This window comes from Aquarana catesbeiana, linkage group LG04 (genome assembly GCF_042186555.1).
Source record: "Aquarana catesbeiana isolate 2022-GZ linkage group LG04, ASM4218655v1, whole genome shotgun sequence".
In the NCBI taxonomy this organism is placed as follows: domain Eukaryota; kingdom Metazoa; phylum Chordata; class Amphibia; order Anura; family Ranidae; genus Aquarana; species Aquarana catesbeiana.
In genome coordinates, this window is record NC_133327.1 from 583695953 (window position 1) to 583713776 (window position 17824).

At 46.2% G+C, this 17824-nt stretch overlaps 1 protein-coding gene across 1 annotated transcript in view; it reads left to right on the forward strand.

The window, feature by feature from the left end:
- EFEMP1 (EGF containing fibulin extracellular matrix protein 1) overlaps window positions 1-17824 on the forward strand; it is a 170914-nt gene that overhangs the window by 95610 nt on the left and 57480 nt on the right. Inside the window, exon 7 of the mRNA XM_073628120.1 lies at window positions 4047-4163. Coding sequence (XP_073484221.1) covers window positions 4047-4163 — 117 coding nt within the window. The remainder of the gene's footprint in view (window positions 1-4046; window positions 4164-17824) is intronic.

Consider the following 17824-nt stretch of genomic DNA (forward strand, 5'->3'; position numbering starts at 1 on the left):
CAGAGGAAGGTGAAAAACCCCAGCAAAGCATGGTCCAATTTGCTACAGCAGTGGAAATAATTCCTTCCTAATCCCCCAAGAGGCAATCGGATTTTCCCTGGATTAACTTTACCTATAAATGTTAGTACCCAGTTATATTATGTACATTAAGGAAAGAATCCAGGCCTTTTTTAAAGCAATCTACTGAGCTGGCCAGAACCACCTCTGGAGGGAGTCTATTCCACATTTTTACAGCTCTTACTGTGAAGAATCTTTCCGTATTTTGGAGAGGAAATCTTTTTTTCTCTAGACGTAAAGAGTGCCCCCTTGTCCTCTGCGATGACCCTAAAGTGAATTACTCAACATCGAGTTCACTATATGGACCACTTATGTATTTGTACATGTTGATCATATCCCCCTTAACCGCTTCCCGACCGGCTCCTGTATATATACGGCGGCAGAATGGCTCTGCTGCGCGAATCACCGTATATATACACCAGCTGCTTTAAGAGCCGTAGCACAGCAGGGGATCCGATACGCTAAGGACGCCATCGGCCACCTGAGATTGTGGGAACAAGAGCAGGAATGGGGATTTGTGTGTGTAAACACACAAATCCCTGTCTTGTCAGGGGAGAAGAAACAGATCATGTGTTCCTACTAAGTAGGAACAACGATCTGTCTTGTCTCCCAGTCAGTCCAATTCCCTCACAGTTAGAACACACTGAGGGAGCACACACTTAACCCCTTGATCGCCCCCTAGTGTTAACCCCTTCCCTGCCAGTGACATTTACACAGTAATCAGTGGCTATTTATAGCTCTGATTGCTGTATAAATGTCAATAGTCCCAAAAAAGTGTCAAGTGTCCGATTTGTCCACCGCAATGTCGCATTCCTGATAAAAGTCGCTGATCACTGCCATTACTATTTTAAAAAAAAAAAGAATAAAAATGCCTAAAATCTATCCCCTATTTTGTAGACGCTATAACTTTTGCGCAAACCACTCAATATACGCTTATTGCGGTTGTTTTTACCAACAATATGTAGAAGAATACATATCGGCTTAAACTGATGAAAAACTTTGTTTTGTTTTTTTTAAATTTGGGATATTTATTATAGCAAAAAGTAAAAAATATTGTGTTTTTTTTTCAAAATTGTTGCCTTATTTTTTTATAGCGCAAAAAATAAAAACCGCAGAGGTGATCAAATGCCATCAAAAGAAAACTCTATTTGTGGGAAAAAAGGACATAAATTTTGTTTGGGTACAGCATTGCACGCCCGCACAATTGTCAGTTAAAGCGACGCAGTGCCGTATCACAAAAAATGGCCTGGTCAGGAAGAGGGTAAATTCTTCCGGGGCTGAAGTGGTTAATCTCCTCTTCTTAAGAGAGAATACATTCAGTTCCTCTAATCTTTCCTCATAGCTGAGCTCCTTCATGCCTCTTATCAGTTTGATTGCCCTTCTGTGCACTTTCTCCAGTTCCCCGATATCCTTTTTAAGAACTGGTGCCCAAAACTGAACTGCATATTCCAGATGAGGTCTTACTAATGATTTGTACAGGGGCAAAATTACATCTCTCTCTCTCTGGAGTCTATACCTCTCTTAAGACAAGAAAGGACTTTACTCGCTTTGCAAACCGCAGCTTGGCATTGGATGCTATTATTAGGTTTATGATCTACCAAAACTCCCAGATCGTTCTCTGCTATGGATTGTCCAAGTTGTACTCCCCCTAGTATGTATGATGAATACATATTCTTAGCCCCCAAGTGCATAACTTTACATTTATCAATATTACATCATCCTCAACACCTGGTCTATTCTCTGCATGTCTCTTCTGCCAAGAATTCCAGCCACCTTTTTTTTCTAATGCCGTGTACACACGATCGGAAATGCCGTCAACAAAAACTCAGATGAGAGCTTTTTGTTTGAAAACGCAACCGTGTGTATGCTCCATTAGTCTGTTGCTGGCGGAATTCCAGCCAGCAAAAGATTGAGTGCATGTTCTTTATTTTTCGGTCGAGAAAAGTTCCTATCCGAAAATGCATTTGTCTGTATGCAATTCGTACGCGCAAAAAATCACGCATGCTCGGAAACAATTTGACGCATGCTCGGAAGCATTGAACTTCATTTTTTCGGCACGTCGTAGTGTTTTGTACGTCACCGCGTTCTTGACGGTCGAAAGTTCAGAGAACTTTTGTGTGACCGTGTGTATGCAAGGCAAGCTTGAGTGGAAATTCCGTCGGAAAAACCATCCAAGGTTTTTCTGACGGAAATTCCGATCATGTGTATGCGGCATTAGAGTTTAGTTACCATACATTTTAAACTTCAAAAAGGGCTACCGAGGAGCTGACACCACAGGACAACTTCTATTACACCTGCAGCAAAAAAGGCTTTTCTATGCTTCTCTCTGATTTAGATTCTCTTTTACTTGGGACTGAATGTCCCTGTATTATGTATGTGTCAGATCAACTTTACCTGAAATTTAGCTAAAACAAAATCCCTACAGCTTGTCACGTCACCTATCTTCATTTACAGTATGTATGTTCTATGTTTTGCAGATAACTGAATCCAGGATAAATCTTCACTGCAGGGATGCCTGTGCTCTTCCTTTTCCTAAACTTCTGGTGCTGCAATGGTTAACAGCTTTGGGTCTTCAGGCAGAACGGCAGTACAGATGGTCCGACGGGTACATGCCCCTTCCCCTTACTCCATTTAGAAACATTCTTTCATTGATTACACTGCTTGCGTCACGATCTGTAAATAGGGGAGAACCTGATGAGTCACAGAATTCTGTCCCCCATTAACAGATTATGATACAACCAGTGTAATCGATTAAATTACTTTTCTAAATGTAGTAGGAGGAAGGATAGGGGCGTGTCCCCAATGGACCATCTGTACTGCTGTACTGTCTGAAGACACAATGCTGTTTACCATTGCAGGTTCCAGAACTTCAGAGATAGGAAGAGGAGGGGCATCCCTGCGGTGAAGATTTCTCCAGGTTTCAGCTGTCTGCGTAATGTGGGACATACTTAATTACAGGTAAGTGATATGACTAAAGCTGTATAGATTGTGTGTGTTTTTTTTTTTTTTTTTAGCTAAACTTTTGCTTTAACAAAATCTATGTGGCCCATCTATGAGCAACAGCTAGAGCTCTGTAATCATCAAAGTACATGCTCCATGGCAGTTGGCTCATGCTCCATAGTTATCTAATTTGAAAGGAGAGGTTATTTGGGCTTTAAAGACCAGCTGCAGCATGAAACTTTTAGTTTTGGATAGAGTTGGCAACATTTTGAATATACAGTACATCAAGTTTTTTTTTTGCTTGTGTAATAGTAAAATAAGGAGCACTGGGCTCTTGGGTAAAGGGTTTAGTGAGGATGGGTCTTAGTGTTAGTAGGTTTAGCTGGCAGGTCCTCATCCACACAATGGTCTTACAAGTGTCCCTTGTAGAAACCTTCAGAGATAAGAAATGACAAAAGTGCCAGACCACTAAAAAGTGCCCAGAATGGTCTTTATTACGGGATAAGTTTGCCTTTGGGAACATGTTACATGTTCCACCTGTTTTTAGAGTGGAACATGTAACATGTTCCCACTCCTGCAGCGTCTCCCCCGCTGCATCTAGTGACAGCACCAGGGGTTTTTCCTTCCTCCGCTCGCTGTCACTATTTTTAAATTAAAACTCCCACCTGGCCGCGTCATTCATTCATTCACAGAGTTCTGTGAATAGGAATTAAATACTTGTTGAGTGCTCTAGGTAGTTCATTGTCTCTTCTTGTCAGTGTGTATCTGCCTGCTCGCAACCCAAGACATATTCTGACCCCTGTCTATGCTACAAAAATGATTTGCTTTTACTGTGGTCTGCATCTCCAAAGGAGAGATTTCCTTTCACTTCCTGCGCTGACAGCAGAGGAACAGGAAGAAAGTTTGAACACTATCCAAACTGTTTCTAAAATCAATAAGAACAGATTTCTTTGGTATTTGGGTCACTTGTAGTTTTCTGTATGTTTTGTTGATGCATATAACAATTATTTAAACTGAGACTTGTAAAAATGATGTTTGTCTTTTTACAGATGTTGATGAATGTAGTACCAGTCCTTGTGCACAAGAATGCTACAACATGATTGGTTCATATGTCTGCCAGTGTAATCCAGGTTATGAGCTCAGCAGGGACAGAGTTAATTGTGAAGGTAATAAAATCTGCATATACTGCTGTACACTACTTTGGTTTTTGGCACCTTTTTACTGATAGTATTTACATCAATAATGTAGTTAAAATTAATCTATACCTAAGATAATGTTTTTCATTTTAGATTGAATGTGGAAAGGTTAGGACCTCTGTCAGCTTTTACTGATATCAGGGGCTCCATTAGACTTTCTGTTCTGAGGACAACATTTTATCAGACAGAAAGTAAGGAAAAATGTGCAAAAGGGAAACAAACAATAAAAAGTTGACAGAAGTTTTGGCATTCCTCTCATTAAAAAAAAATAAAAAAATTATATTATGTAACACTTAAAGTAGAAGTAAACCTTCCTATCGTTTTCAGCCAAGGAAGCTGCCATCTTGGCCTCTGTTTGATCTTCAACTGCCATGATGCTGCACATGTGATTAGTTATGGCACCAACCTTTGGAATGGTTTGACAGTTTGCTTGAGAGCACAACTTTTGACAGTTACATTCCTGACACGTGCCAGAAATGTAATTGTTTTTTGAAACTGGTAAATTAATGTGTTTACTTCCACTTTAATACTGTAATATTTATTTTCCTGGTGCCAGTTCATGGCAGCATACATGTGGTAGTATCCCTACTTCTACCCTACTTCTACCCACAGGATCAGTTCAAAGCTACACAGTGTTGACACCCACACAACAGCCCATTCCCTGTACAACACTAGGAACAAACTGATTTGGTTTAGTATGCTGCCATGGATTGGTGCCATCAATGGAAAATAATGGTAAGTTTTTGATACAATTTTTTCTTTTTTCTTGGTGCCAACATGGCAACATACATGTGGTAGACTAATGCCTAGCAACCAACTTAAGCAAATCCCATCTTATAAGAAAGTGAGGAAATGACTGTCTTCCAGCCAAAACTAGCTGTAGCGAGGACTACTGAGCCCATTAGTAATGCCTAAGAAACACACCAAAAGAGGACCTGTTTGGCTGTCCTGCCTATCAGTGACTTAGGCCCAGTTGTATAGTGAGCCCTTGAATTATCATTAGTAACCACAAAACAAATGTGCACTGATGCCTATTACCCTTGTTGACTTCTAAGGAAATACAGTAAGTATAGCTTTTGTTAGAAAGTGTGCTATCTTAGATCTAGATGTATAGAGGTAGTATTTAACCTAAGGATGGTCAAAAGCAGTCACCCTATGAGTTAGGCAAGCAGCAATCAAACGCCCACAGGTCCATTAAAAAACAACAACAGCTCAAAGCTGTGAACTTCCTGCAGTTCAAAGATTCTGCCCAAGGGTTCTCCACAGGAAGCTGGCTTCAGGTGAGGCTGAATGTCCAGCTGGTAGAATATAGAGAAAGTGAGGATAGAAGCCCAGTTGGCAGTCTTGCAGATCTGAGAAACCCTTCACCTGAAACCAAAAGCTCAGGAAGCACTCACAGATTTAATAGCATGCATCTTGTCAGGAGGGATGGAACCTGAACCTTAGGCCATAGGATTGGATGATGGTCTGTTGAGTCATCTCGACATGGTGGAACTAGAAAGCAAAACATCAGTAAAGGGTCTATCTTGACAAACAAGAGGAAAGAGTATGTTTGAAAGAAGCAGGGGCTGAGATATAGACTCTCTATCCTGATCACAACCAATCAATAGAAGGAGACCTCATTTGGGTGAACTGGAGGCAGACCGCAGGACTGGATAAGGATGTCCTGTTTGGAGAAACAGATAGAAACTACCCCAAGCAAGACAGAGAACACAACTGTGTTCCATGCAAAATCTGTGTGAGGATTTAATGGCAGATAGAGTTGCTAGTCCAAACACTTGCCTCACCAAGCAATGCCTAATAGTGAACTACTTCATATCCCATGGAGTCACAAGGGCATTAACATTGAGAGCCCCAATAGGGCTAGGAGCCAAACACTGACCCAGACCCAGCTGTAGAAGATGCTTTTCCCTCAGTAAAACTCCTGAGGAAGAAGTCCTGAGGTCTACACCAAGATAAGCATGCATCGCATGTCCAGCGATAGATTTAACAAGAAGTAGACCTCCCTACTTAGTATCAAGGGATTCCTAGACTCTGCGATGCCCCGTCTTTCCGAACTTGAGCTTCAATCATCAGCCTGTTAACGGCAGCAACCATGAAACTGAATGCCAAAACTTTGCTTGGGAACACAACATCCTGATCCAGTAGATTCCTTTGAGCAACTGTTTAGAGTCATTTTGGGTTGGAGTAACACATCTGACTAGGCCAGCCTGGAACAATGAGGAACAGAGTAATCCCCTCCATCACAAACCTGTGAGGCAAACAAGGAAAGGAATAGGTCAGGAGGTACTGATCTCAAGGAGTCAAGATAGGACCCAATCTATCTCTTTGCGCCCACAAAATTCTGGATTCAAATCTGTGAGGACAAAAAAGACAATGGGCTGTTGTGTGCACATGAACACTTGAGCTTTTCATTGGTCCTGTGGGCAGAAGTAGGCGGGGATACTACCACACGTATGCTGCCATGTTGGCACCAGGAAAACAGTCTGTGTTACTGTCAGCGATATTTTCCCTTACTACCCAGGACCGTTTTTAAGGCAGGACAAAAGGGACAGCTGCCCTGGGCCCCATCATTGTTGTGGGGCCCAAAGCAGCTGCCTCATACTTGCCAACTATCCCAGTTTAAATCCCCTTGTCTCTTGAAGTTTTAGTCCCGTGCTGTGTCCTGATATCTCATTGTAAAGGTCTGTTGCTGCTGCCCAGCTCTGCCTTATTGTTGTGTACAGATGACTCACCTGCAGAGCCTCTGTTTACATGTAAATAACCTGCATTGATATGTAAATAGAGGCGGAATTCATATGTAAATCATGCCCCCCCTGAGGTAATATCCACCATCACTTTTGCTGAATACTGCCCACTGGGGAGGTAATGAAGCATGCTTGAAAGACCTGCCTACAACTATATTCATTAAGCCTAACATCAGCCTGTTCTGCAAAGGTAAGCAAATTGGAGGTGGAACCCTTCTTCAAATAAACATGGTGCCACAGCACCCTGAATTTTAGTGCATGTGAATACGCACATCTCAGCCGATGCGTGAGGGTGTCATTAACAATTAATGGCATTGCTGTGTATCTACTAAAGGGCAGCATGTTTCTGTGGTGTCAGGAAAGCGATTTTGCATGTATTCCCGACACACACAAATGTGAACGCAGGCTAAATGTCTCAGTTGCATTGGTGGTCAGTGTAAACCCCTCCTTACATTGGTGGTTACTGTAAATGCTCCTATTACATTGGTGGTCAGTGTAAATCCCCATTACTTTGGTGGCCAGTGTAGAAATTCCTCTTTATATTGGTAAAAGTTTAAAAAATCCATTTGTGGTCAGTTTCGAATCCTCCCTTACATTGGTGGTCCATGTAGAAGCCCCCTTTACATTGGTGGTAAGTGTAAATCCCCCCTTACATTGGTGGCCAATGTAGAAATCCACCTTTATTGGCTGTTGATGTAAAATCCCCCATTACATTGGTTGTCAGTGTAAATTCTTCATAACATTTGTGATCAGTGTACATTTCCCTTTACATTGGTGGTAAGTGCAGAATTGCCCTTACACTGCAGAAACGCTCAAAAGCAACATGCATAGATGTGAATCAAGCCTAACTGCCCCTCATTTGCAGAGACAGTCTCAGATACTGAACATTTACCCTTAAAAATGGTCATGGGCCTGCACATCTTCCTATTAACATCTCTGCCAAAGATGGCACATGACAGAACATTTTGGAAACAATACTTTTCATGTTTCAGATATTATGTCCAAAGCATTAAAATTGCTGGATATCCTTAAGAATGTTTAGTCAAAATGTATTTTTCTATTTTGATGGATTTGGTTGCGTTAAAACAGCCATCGGCTAATTAGAACTGTTTTGAACTTCAGTAGAGAGGATTCTCCCCTTACATTGTCATGACATTGTAGGACTTAAGCCCAGCTACTTAAACTACTCACCATTTTTATACATACCCTCCCTCCAAAAACATCATAGATGACTCGGACTAGTTCTTGGAGTAAAATTGGCCTTACGGCCTCTTTATTAAAAACTTATAAAATAACATAAATATATAAATAACTATAACTTTCTTAAATAACTTCTGAGGGTAAATTACCTGTAAGGACAACAACTATAACCATGGTCACTGGGGGCATACTTAGTTTTAAACCTACCAGTCGGGAACCCCTGACTCGGAGGCATGATCACGACCTACCCCAGTGACCTAACCTTATAAACTCCTCCAGGTTAACCCTTAAGGCCTGAAGGTACCACTTCAATCCCCATCCTTCCATGTATGGGTAACAGCAAAAACCCCCCATCATATGGATGGGTACCATCAAACAACCCCCCATCCCCTGGATGGGTAACACATGTTATCACTTGTAACACAACTTTTTCCTATTAAAGGAAACCAAAAACTGCCCATAGTCGGGAGGGTGGGTGGGACTCTCGTCCTTCACCGCTCTCCGAATGACGTCACTTCCTCCTACCACTACATCTCCTTCTCTTCCTGGCCTAACCCCTCCCCTTCTCTAAAAGGGGCAATCTGTCTCCTACTTAAAACGGCAACTGTGCTGTCCAGCACTGTCATGCCGTCCCTACGCCTAGTGTTCCCCTTAGCTCCGTGACTCTCTTGACATTGTAGGACTTAAGCCCAGCTACTTAAACTACTCACCATTTTTATACATACCCTCCCTCCAAAAACATCATAGATGACTCGGACTAGTTCTTGGAGTAAAATTGGCCTTACGGCCTCTTTATTAAAAACTTATAAAATAACATAAATATATAAATAACTATAACTTTCTTAAATAACTTCTGAGGGTAAATTACCTGTAAGGACAACAACTATAACCATGGTCACTGGGGGCATACTTAGTTTTAAACCTACCAGTCGGGAACCCCTGACTCGGAGGCATGATCACGACCTACCCCAGTGACCTAACCTTATAAACTCCTCCAGGTTAACCCTTAAGGCCTGAAGGTACCACTTCAATCCCCATCCTTCCATGTATGGGTAACAGCAAAAACCCCCCATCATATGGATGGGTACCATCAAACAACCCCCCATCCCCTGGATGGGTAACACATGTTATCACTTGTAACACAACTTTTTCCTATTAAAGGAAACCAAAAACTGCCACCGCGCGAAAGGGGTAACCCCTTACCCTTGCGCGCACCTCCACACACTCAGACCTCTCTGTATCCCTTCTTGTAAGCCTAAAGACCATAAGTCGGTCCCTACCTCATTGAGATGCACCCCATCGCTGCGGAGATACCGCCAGGTGTCCACCTCTAACTCCCTATGACGAACGGCTAACCCGCCATTTTTAACAAAGAACCTGCTCACCTCCTTATTAACTTTAATCCTGGCCCTGTCCACTTTTTTATCAGACCAAGCCCAACGCCAGGACAACCTCCCCACCATATCGGACCACACCAAAACCATCTTGGGATAAGCTGCTCGTAACCTTAAGAAATCACATTTGATATCTCTAATGAGGTCCCTCATTGATCTGGCTCCCATATCGTTACCCCCCACATGCAATAACAAAACATCAGGGGGCCTGTCTAAGCGAGAGAATCTATACACTTCCCCCAACACCCTGTTCCATTGCATCCCCGGTACCCCAATCCACCGGATAAGCGCCTCTTGTCTAGGAATCCTTAGCTGTCTGCCATTCGGCCGAACGTCAGCTCTCTTGGCACCCCAGAACACGTAAGAGTGTCCGAGTATCCATACAAGACCCACAGTTTGACCTGTTAACGAAAGGAACAATGCAAAACCACATAAACACACAATAATAAACTCATATACAGAAATATCCTCCAAATACCATACATTACATTTGAACCATGTGCGGACGGATATATAACTTGAATCTATCCGATTCCCATCTGCCCAGACGTCTAATTACCTCCTGACTCAGACCTGCCCTAGCAGCCTCTGTGGCCGCCCCAATCCGAAATGAATGTGAAGAAAACCGTAAAGGATCACACCCCACCATAACTACGCATTTTTTAAAAACCGCTGTAAATTGGTATTTGGACAGACATGAACCGTCCTCGTGCATCAAAAAAGGGCCTATGTGAGCTGGTCTAACCTCCATAAAGGCTCCCACCGCCCTAACCGGGCAAATGTTACACTCAGCAATCTTCCCGAGGTCCAAATACCTACCCCTCCCTGTTTGATCCGTCTTCGATCTACTAATCCTTATACGAACCTTATCCACACATAGGTCAACTTCGCTCTGCATGAGCCCCCCTGGAGCTGCCTTAGAAGGGCTGACTAGCTCACTTACCCTAAGCGCCCCAAAGAAGGCAAGCGCGAACGATGCTTTGAATAGCACACATTCGTAATGTGAACTACAGACCTTTTCTAAGCTCAGCATCAATTGCTTCAGCATTTCGAATGAGACAGGGCGCCTCCCATCCCTCTGCTTGTGCGCCTTCTTATATCCCTTGACTGCCTGTCGTAACTGAAATTCCTTGGTATGGTCACGATGCCCCTGCCATTTAAACAGGAATGCCAAACCTGCCAATTCCCGATTGATGGCCGCCGCTGAGAAACCTTTTTCAAGATCCCTAACTATAAAATACAGCACCGCCTTGTCCAAGTCCGGATCATCCGATCCCATACCCAAGTCAGACAGAAAGGCAAACCAATCTTTCCATACCTTCGAGTAGGCATTCCATGTAGCCGTACTCACAGATTGTTGAATCCATTTTGCTGCTGTTCCAAGGCAATGTTCCATATCCAGCCGGGACAAGCAAGCCCTTGCTGATCCGCCTCCGGTGCCAACTTCCGGAACCTGTCCCACTGAAAACGAGACAAAGCATCAGCCAAAGTGTTCTCGGTCCCCGGGAGATGCACAGCATATATGAAAGCATTTACTTGTAAGCAGCGAAGTACGAGATGGCGCAAAAGCCTGACCACCGGCAAAGATGCCGCGGTCAGCCGATTAACCACTTGCACCACCCCCAGATTGTCACAATTGAATCGGACCTTCAAGTTCCTGAATGCCTCACCCCACAATTCCATGGCAACAACAATGGGGAACAACTCCAAAAGTACCAGGTTCTTTAAGAACCCCGCCTCCTGCCATGCCACAGGCCACCTGGCTGCGCACCATTGCCCCTTAAAAAAGGCACCAAACCCCGTCGAACCCGCCGCATCCGTGAAGAGTTCTAGATCACAGTTGCTGATGGGCCCGGCCATCCAAAGAGCCCTTCCATTAAAGGACTCCAAGAATACCTGCCACACCTGCAAGTCCTCCCTATGTTCCCTCGTAAGACTCACAAAATGTGTAGGTGCTCGGACACCTGCAGTGGCGGCAGCAAGCCGCCTGCAAAATATACGGCCCATAGGAATAATTCTGCAGGCAAAATTTAACTTACCTAGCAGTGATTGGAGTTGGCGAAGCTGCAATTTCCTAACTCCAATAGTCCCGCGAACTTCCTCTTTTAACTTCAACAGTTTGTCCATCGGAATCCTGCATTCCATCCTCAACGAATCTATTTCAATTCCGAGAAATGTGATAATCGCTGTTGGACCCTCCGTCTTTTCCGGGGCTAACGGCACCCCGAATCTTTCCGCCAGGTATTGCAATGTCCCCAACAGCACTGCACAAAGGTTAGAACCCGCAGGACCAACGCATAAGAAGTCGTCCAAGTAATGGATAACTGAATTGATACCTGCTACATCCCGAACGGCCCATTCTAAAAATGAGCTGAACGACTCAAAAAGAGCACAGGATATAGAACAGCCCATTGGGAGACAACGGTCTACATAGTAGGCCCCTTCCCATTTACATCCTAACCATCTAAAACTGTCGGGATGCACTGGCAAGAGCCGAAAAGCCGATTCGATATCCGACTTCGCCATTAATGACCCCTGCCCATATTTTTTAACCCATGCTACAGCGGCGTCAAAAGATGTGTACGTGACCGCACAATCTTCCGGCGCAATCGCATCATTCACCGACCCTCCCTTTGGAAAAGAGAGGTGGTGTATGAGTCTAAACTTGTTCGGCTCCCTTTTGGGTACCACCCCCAAAGGAGAGACCACCAACCCCGATAATGGTACCTCTTCAAAAGGGCCCGCCATGCGTCCTAATGAAACCTCTTTTTTCAATTTATCAGTAACCACCCGGGATTGCATCAAGGCCGACCGAAGATTTTTGGCCTCTGGCGGAACCACCGCCATAGAACAAGGAATAACAAAACCATTCTTAAACCCTGCCTCTAAAATTGCGGCCGCTGCCCGATCTGGGTATCTATTGAGGAAAGGCAGCATCCTTTCCACTCGGACCGGAGTCCTCCCTCTTACCCGCAGTATCTCCGGCACGACCTTTTCCTTTCTTGAAACATTTTGCCCATGCGTGAGATCCCGCGCAGCCGGAGCACAAGTGCTTGAAGCGACAGTTGGATCCAAATCTACATGTTCCTTCATTAAATTGCCAGCAGTAACCCCATCTCTTCTCGGTCGGTTGTCCCGGAGTTGCTGAACCTCCGACCCCTGCCTGAAAAAACTGACTAGGGGCCCTCGCCGCCGTCATCAACCTCATCCACAAGCTGATGTCCTTATGATCCCAGCGTAGATTCGGTCTAACTGCCATCCTCTGACGAAATTGTTCATCATAGCGTAGCCACGCCAAGCCCCCGTATGTCCTGTGGGCTTCACTAATAGCCTCCAGGTATACGAACAGCGCTGAACAATTCTCAGGCGCCTTCTCACCAACCACACTCGCCAGAATGGCAAACGCTTGTAACCAGTTGGAAAATGTGCGCGGAATTAAGCGATACCTTCGCTTTTCCTCGTCCTCCTTTTTTCCTTCTACCGGTTTTAATCTATCCAGATTAAATTTCTCTAAAGGCAGCAACGTGAAAATTTCCACGTAATCGCCTTTCCATATTTTCTCCTTTATTTCCGCTTTCAAGTGAGCCCCCAATGGGCCTTCAAAACAGACATAAACTTCGCTCCTAGCCGCATCTGCCAGTCTAACTGAATCCGCTGTTTTTTCCGTTGTCTTCACCGTATCCCCCGAAGTCGCAACCACTCCTGACGTGCTGGGGGACACCCCCACCGCTGTAACCTCAACCTGTACCCCACTCGCAATTGGTGGGGGGAACTCCCTCAGCGGAGGAGTCTTTTCTGATGTCCACGCATTTGCTGGACCGTTACCTGACCCCGATTCTATCCTAGCCACTAGCTCCTTAAGACCTGTTAACAACTCATGTAAACCTTCATTTCTCAACTGCGGCACTACTGCAGGCGGTATGGCAGGGCCAGTCTCAACCCCCCCTGACCTATCACAACCCCCCGGCCTAGAAATACTACGCTGCTCCTTTTGCCCCAACAAGTTATGCAGTAACATAGTAACCGGATTGGAAGAAATGCACTCACCGGGCTGCCCTGGACTGGGCCCAACAGCCGCCACTCCTGGAACCACCGTAGCCTGCCGTCCTTGATCGTCGCCTCCGTCAGACCCGGACAGTTCACCTTCCGACCGATCGTCGCTATGGTCCATTCTGTTGACCTCTTGCTGCACCCCAACTGCAGTCGCAGTGGTTGCCGAGGGCCTGCGGTGTTGTGCCCGTCCACCTCTCACCGGAGTGCCGCCAGACCCGTTGGACGTCCCTGGAGATGGACTCCTACGCCTGCTGTCTGTTGTGGTGCGCGTTGACCGTCCAGTACCCCCTCCCCCACTGGCTCTGATGACTCTAGCTGCTCCTCTCCCACCTCTCAGAAGGTTGCTGGCCGTTGCAGATGTCTGCGCAGCTGCTTCACTGATTGCGGTAGCTACCGGAGTGTCCCGACCCCTCTGTCTTTCTCCTGTAGACCCCTCTGGCTGTTCCATGCATCTCCTCCGTGCCGGGGGGGAAGAGCCGCGTGTATTGCTGGGCCCCCTTCCCCCAGTCACACCTCCCTTGCGCCGATTCACCTCTCTTCTGCCCTCAGTTTGCTGACCCTGCCCAGCGGGTCCCAGTGTCTCTCCCTCAGGTGCCCTCCGCTGTTCTGCTCGAGCCGCTCCTAGCCCTGACTCAGGGCTATATCTCTCCGGCGGCCGTGACCGCCGCGCACGAGGTGTAGCCGCCCCCCCCCCGCTCACCGCCGTTCCGCCGCCAGCTATCGCACCTAGCTGCTGTATCAACCAGTCCGCGCCGTTCGCGGCCACCGCCGCTCTCAGCTGTTCCATGAAGCCCTCCATCGCCGCCATGATAGAAGTAAAGCCCGGGAAAATGGAGAGAGGTGAGGCGCACAGCTACTCTCGTCCTTCACCGCTCTCCGAATGACGTCACTTCCTCCTACCACTACATCTCCTTCTCTTCCTGGCCTAACCCCTCCCCTTCTCTAAAAGGGGCAATCTGTCTCCTACTTAAAACGGCAACTGTGCTGTCCAGCACTGTCATGCCGTCCCTACGCCTAGTGTTCCCCTTAGCTCCGTGACTCTCTGTAGAAATGAAAGAGGTTCTCTGGGTAAGAGTTTAACCATTTTCAATGGGTTTCAACTTATTAGCTACCACAGGTTTCTAAAGAACATTATCTTAGATTAAAGGATAATTAAACTCAAGAATAAAAATGTAATATATTGCAACTTAAAATCCTTATACAAGGTGACTGCATTCAATCTCTTCTAAGCTAAGAAATGTCAGCAAATACAGGAAATACCTGTTGATATTGCCAGAAATGCAGTGTTCTTGTCTCTCTCTTGTAAACTGGCCAACCCCCCATGTGATAGGGAAGAAAAGAAACGAACATGTCTCTAGTCCATATCTAGGAAAGCAGCCTAGATACAGTGAAGGAGTGAGATGGCGACCCAGGAAGTGCATTATTCGCAATATTACCAGGTGGAAAAAAAAAAGAAACCTGCAAAAAAAAAAAAAAAAAAAAAGAATGCAGCCACAACACCAAGGACTAGTAAGCTGCAATATGTTACATTTTTGATTTTGGGGTTTAGAAACACTTTAACCGCTTAAGGACCAGCCGCCGTCATCATACTGCAGCAGGTTGGCTCTCCTACGCGAATCGCCGTAGGTGTTTGTCAACCGCTTTAAGAACGATAGGAGGCGAAAGCGCCTGCGGTGCAACTCCAGACCCGATGCGTGCGGCCAGGGGCTGCGATGTCCGCTGGACACCGCGATCACTCCACAGAGAGCCAGAACAGGGATCTGTCAATGTAAACAGACAGATCCCCATTCTGACAGGGGAGTAGAGAGAGATCTTCTGTCCCTAGTGATTAGGAACAGCGATCTCTCTCCTTCTCCAGTCAGTCCCATCCCCCCACAGTTAGACACCTCCCAGGGAATACATTTAACCCCTTGATCGCCCCCTAGTGTTAACCCCTTCCCTGCCAGTGACATTTACACAGTATTCAATGCATTTTTATAGCACTGATTTCTGTAGAAATGTCAATGGTCCCAAAAAAGTGTCAAAAGTGTCCGATCTGTCCGCCACAATGTTGCAGTCGCGCTGACAATCGCAGACCGCCACCATTACTAGTAAAAAAAAATAATAATAAAAATGCCATAAATCTATCCAATATTTTGTACATGCAAACACTTTTGTGCAAACCAATCAATATACGCTTACTGCGTTTTTTTTGTTTTTTTTTTTACCAAAGATATGTAGAAGAATACATATTGGCCTAAACTGATTACGAATTTTTTTTTTTTTTTAATTTTGATATTTATTATAGCAAAGAGTAAAAAAAATTTTTTTTTTTTCAAAATTGTCGCTCTTTTTTTGTTTATAGCACAAAAAAATAAAAACCGCAGAGGGGATCAAATATCACCAAAAGAAAGCTCTATTTGTGGGTAAATAACGGACATAGATTTTGTTTGGGTACAACGTCGCACGACCACGCAATTGTCAGTTAAAGCGACGCAGTGCCGTATCGAAAAAATGGCCTGGTCATTAAGGGAGCAAATCCTCCCAGCAAAACATTTTTTCCATGTGCTTGTTGCTGATCTCCTACCTTCACCAACTATGGCATCCATGTTCTTCGGAGCTCTGTAGTTCCTCTGTAATAAGCTGTTGAACTTGCTGAAAAACCGTTATTGCCGCTGACTTCATGTTTGTAAGACCACTGGCTGCTATTCCTCCAGTAACCTCAGCCAGCGGTCTGACACGCCTTTGTAAAGTGAGCAGGGAGGAAGCAGACATGTAGTGGGCCCTCGGTCTGTGCCGCCCTCAGACCGCCTCTCCTCCATGAGCAGCACAGTCCTCTCCTCCCTCCTCCTCCTCTGCTCCTGCCAGTCACCGCCCCTCCAGTCCCTCCCCGCCACACCGCCCCACCCCCACCGCCTGCCTGCCTGCTTGCCTGCCTGCTATCTCCGTGCAGAACAGGGATTATTATCAGAAATCACTTGTATGACACAGCAGGCATCTCCTGCTGTGTCAGGTATTGTATATGAGAACACCGATCGCTGATGTCCCGCCTCCCGCCGATATAGGAAAAGTGCGCTGTCAATCACAATACAGGCAGGAGGCAGGACATCAGCGATCAGTGTTCTCATATACAATACCTGACACAGCGGGAGATCCCCGCTGTACCATAAAAGTGATTTCTGATAATAATCCCCGCTCTACACTGTTGGTCCCTGACATGGTGGTCCAATGGTGGACATGGTGGTTCCATGGTGGATATGGTGGTCCCTGACATGGTGTTCCCTGACAAGGTGGTCCCTTGGTGGACATGGTGGTCCCTGACATGGTGGTCCCATGGTGGACATGGTGGTCCCTGACATGGTGGTCCCATGGTGGACATGGTGGTCCCATAGTGGTCCCTGACATGGTGGTCCCATGGTGGACATGGTGGTGCCTGACATGCGGCACTGGTGGTCCCTGACATGGTGGTCCCTGACAAGATGGTCCTATAGTGGACATGGTGGTCCCTGACATGGCGGTCCCATGGTGGACATGATGGTCCCTTACATGGTGGTCCCATGGTGGACATGGTGGTCCCATAGTGGTCCCTGACATGGTGGTCCCATGGTGGACATGGTGGTCCCTGACATTCGGCACTGGTGGTCGCTGACATGTGGCACTGGTGGTCCCTGACATTCGGCACTGTTGGTCCCTGACATTCGGCACTGGTGGTCCCTGACATGCTGCACTGGTGGTCCCTGACATGCTGCATTGGTGGTCCCTGACATGCTGCACTTATGGTCCCTGATATTTGGCACTGGTGGTCCCTGACATTCGACACTGGTGGTTGCTGACATGCTGCACTGGTGGTCCCTGACATGCTGCCCTGATGGTCCCTGATATTCGCCACTGGTGGTCCCTGACATGGTGGTCCCTGACATGTGGCACTGGTGGTCCCTGACATTCGGCACTGGTGGTCCCTGACATGGTGGTCACTGACATGCGGCACTGGTGGTCCCTGACATGGTGGTCTCTGACATGCTGCACTGGTGGTCCCTGACATGCTGCACTGGTGGTCCCTGACATTTGGCACTGGTGGTCCCTGCCATGCTGCACTGGTGTTCCTTAACATGCTGCACTGATGGTCCCTGACATGGTGGTCCCTGACTGGTGGTCCTTGACATGGTGGTCCCTGACATGCGGCACTGGTGGTCCCTGACATTCGGCACTGGTGGTCCCTGACATGGTGGTCCCTGACAATCGGCACTGGTGGTCCCTG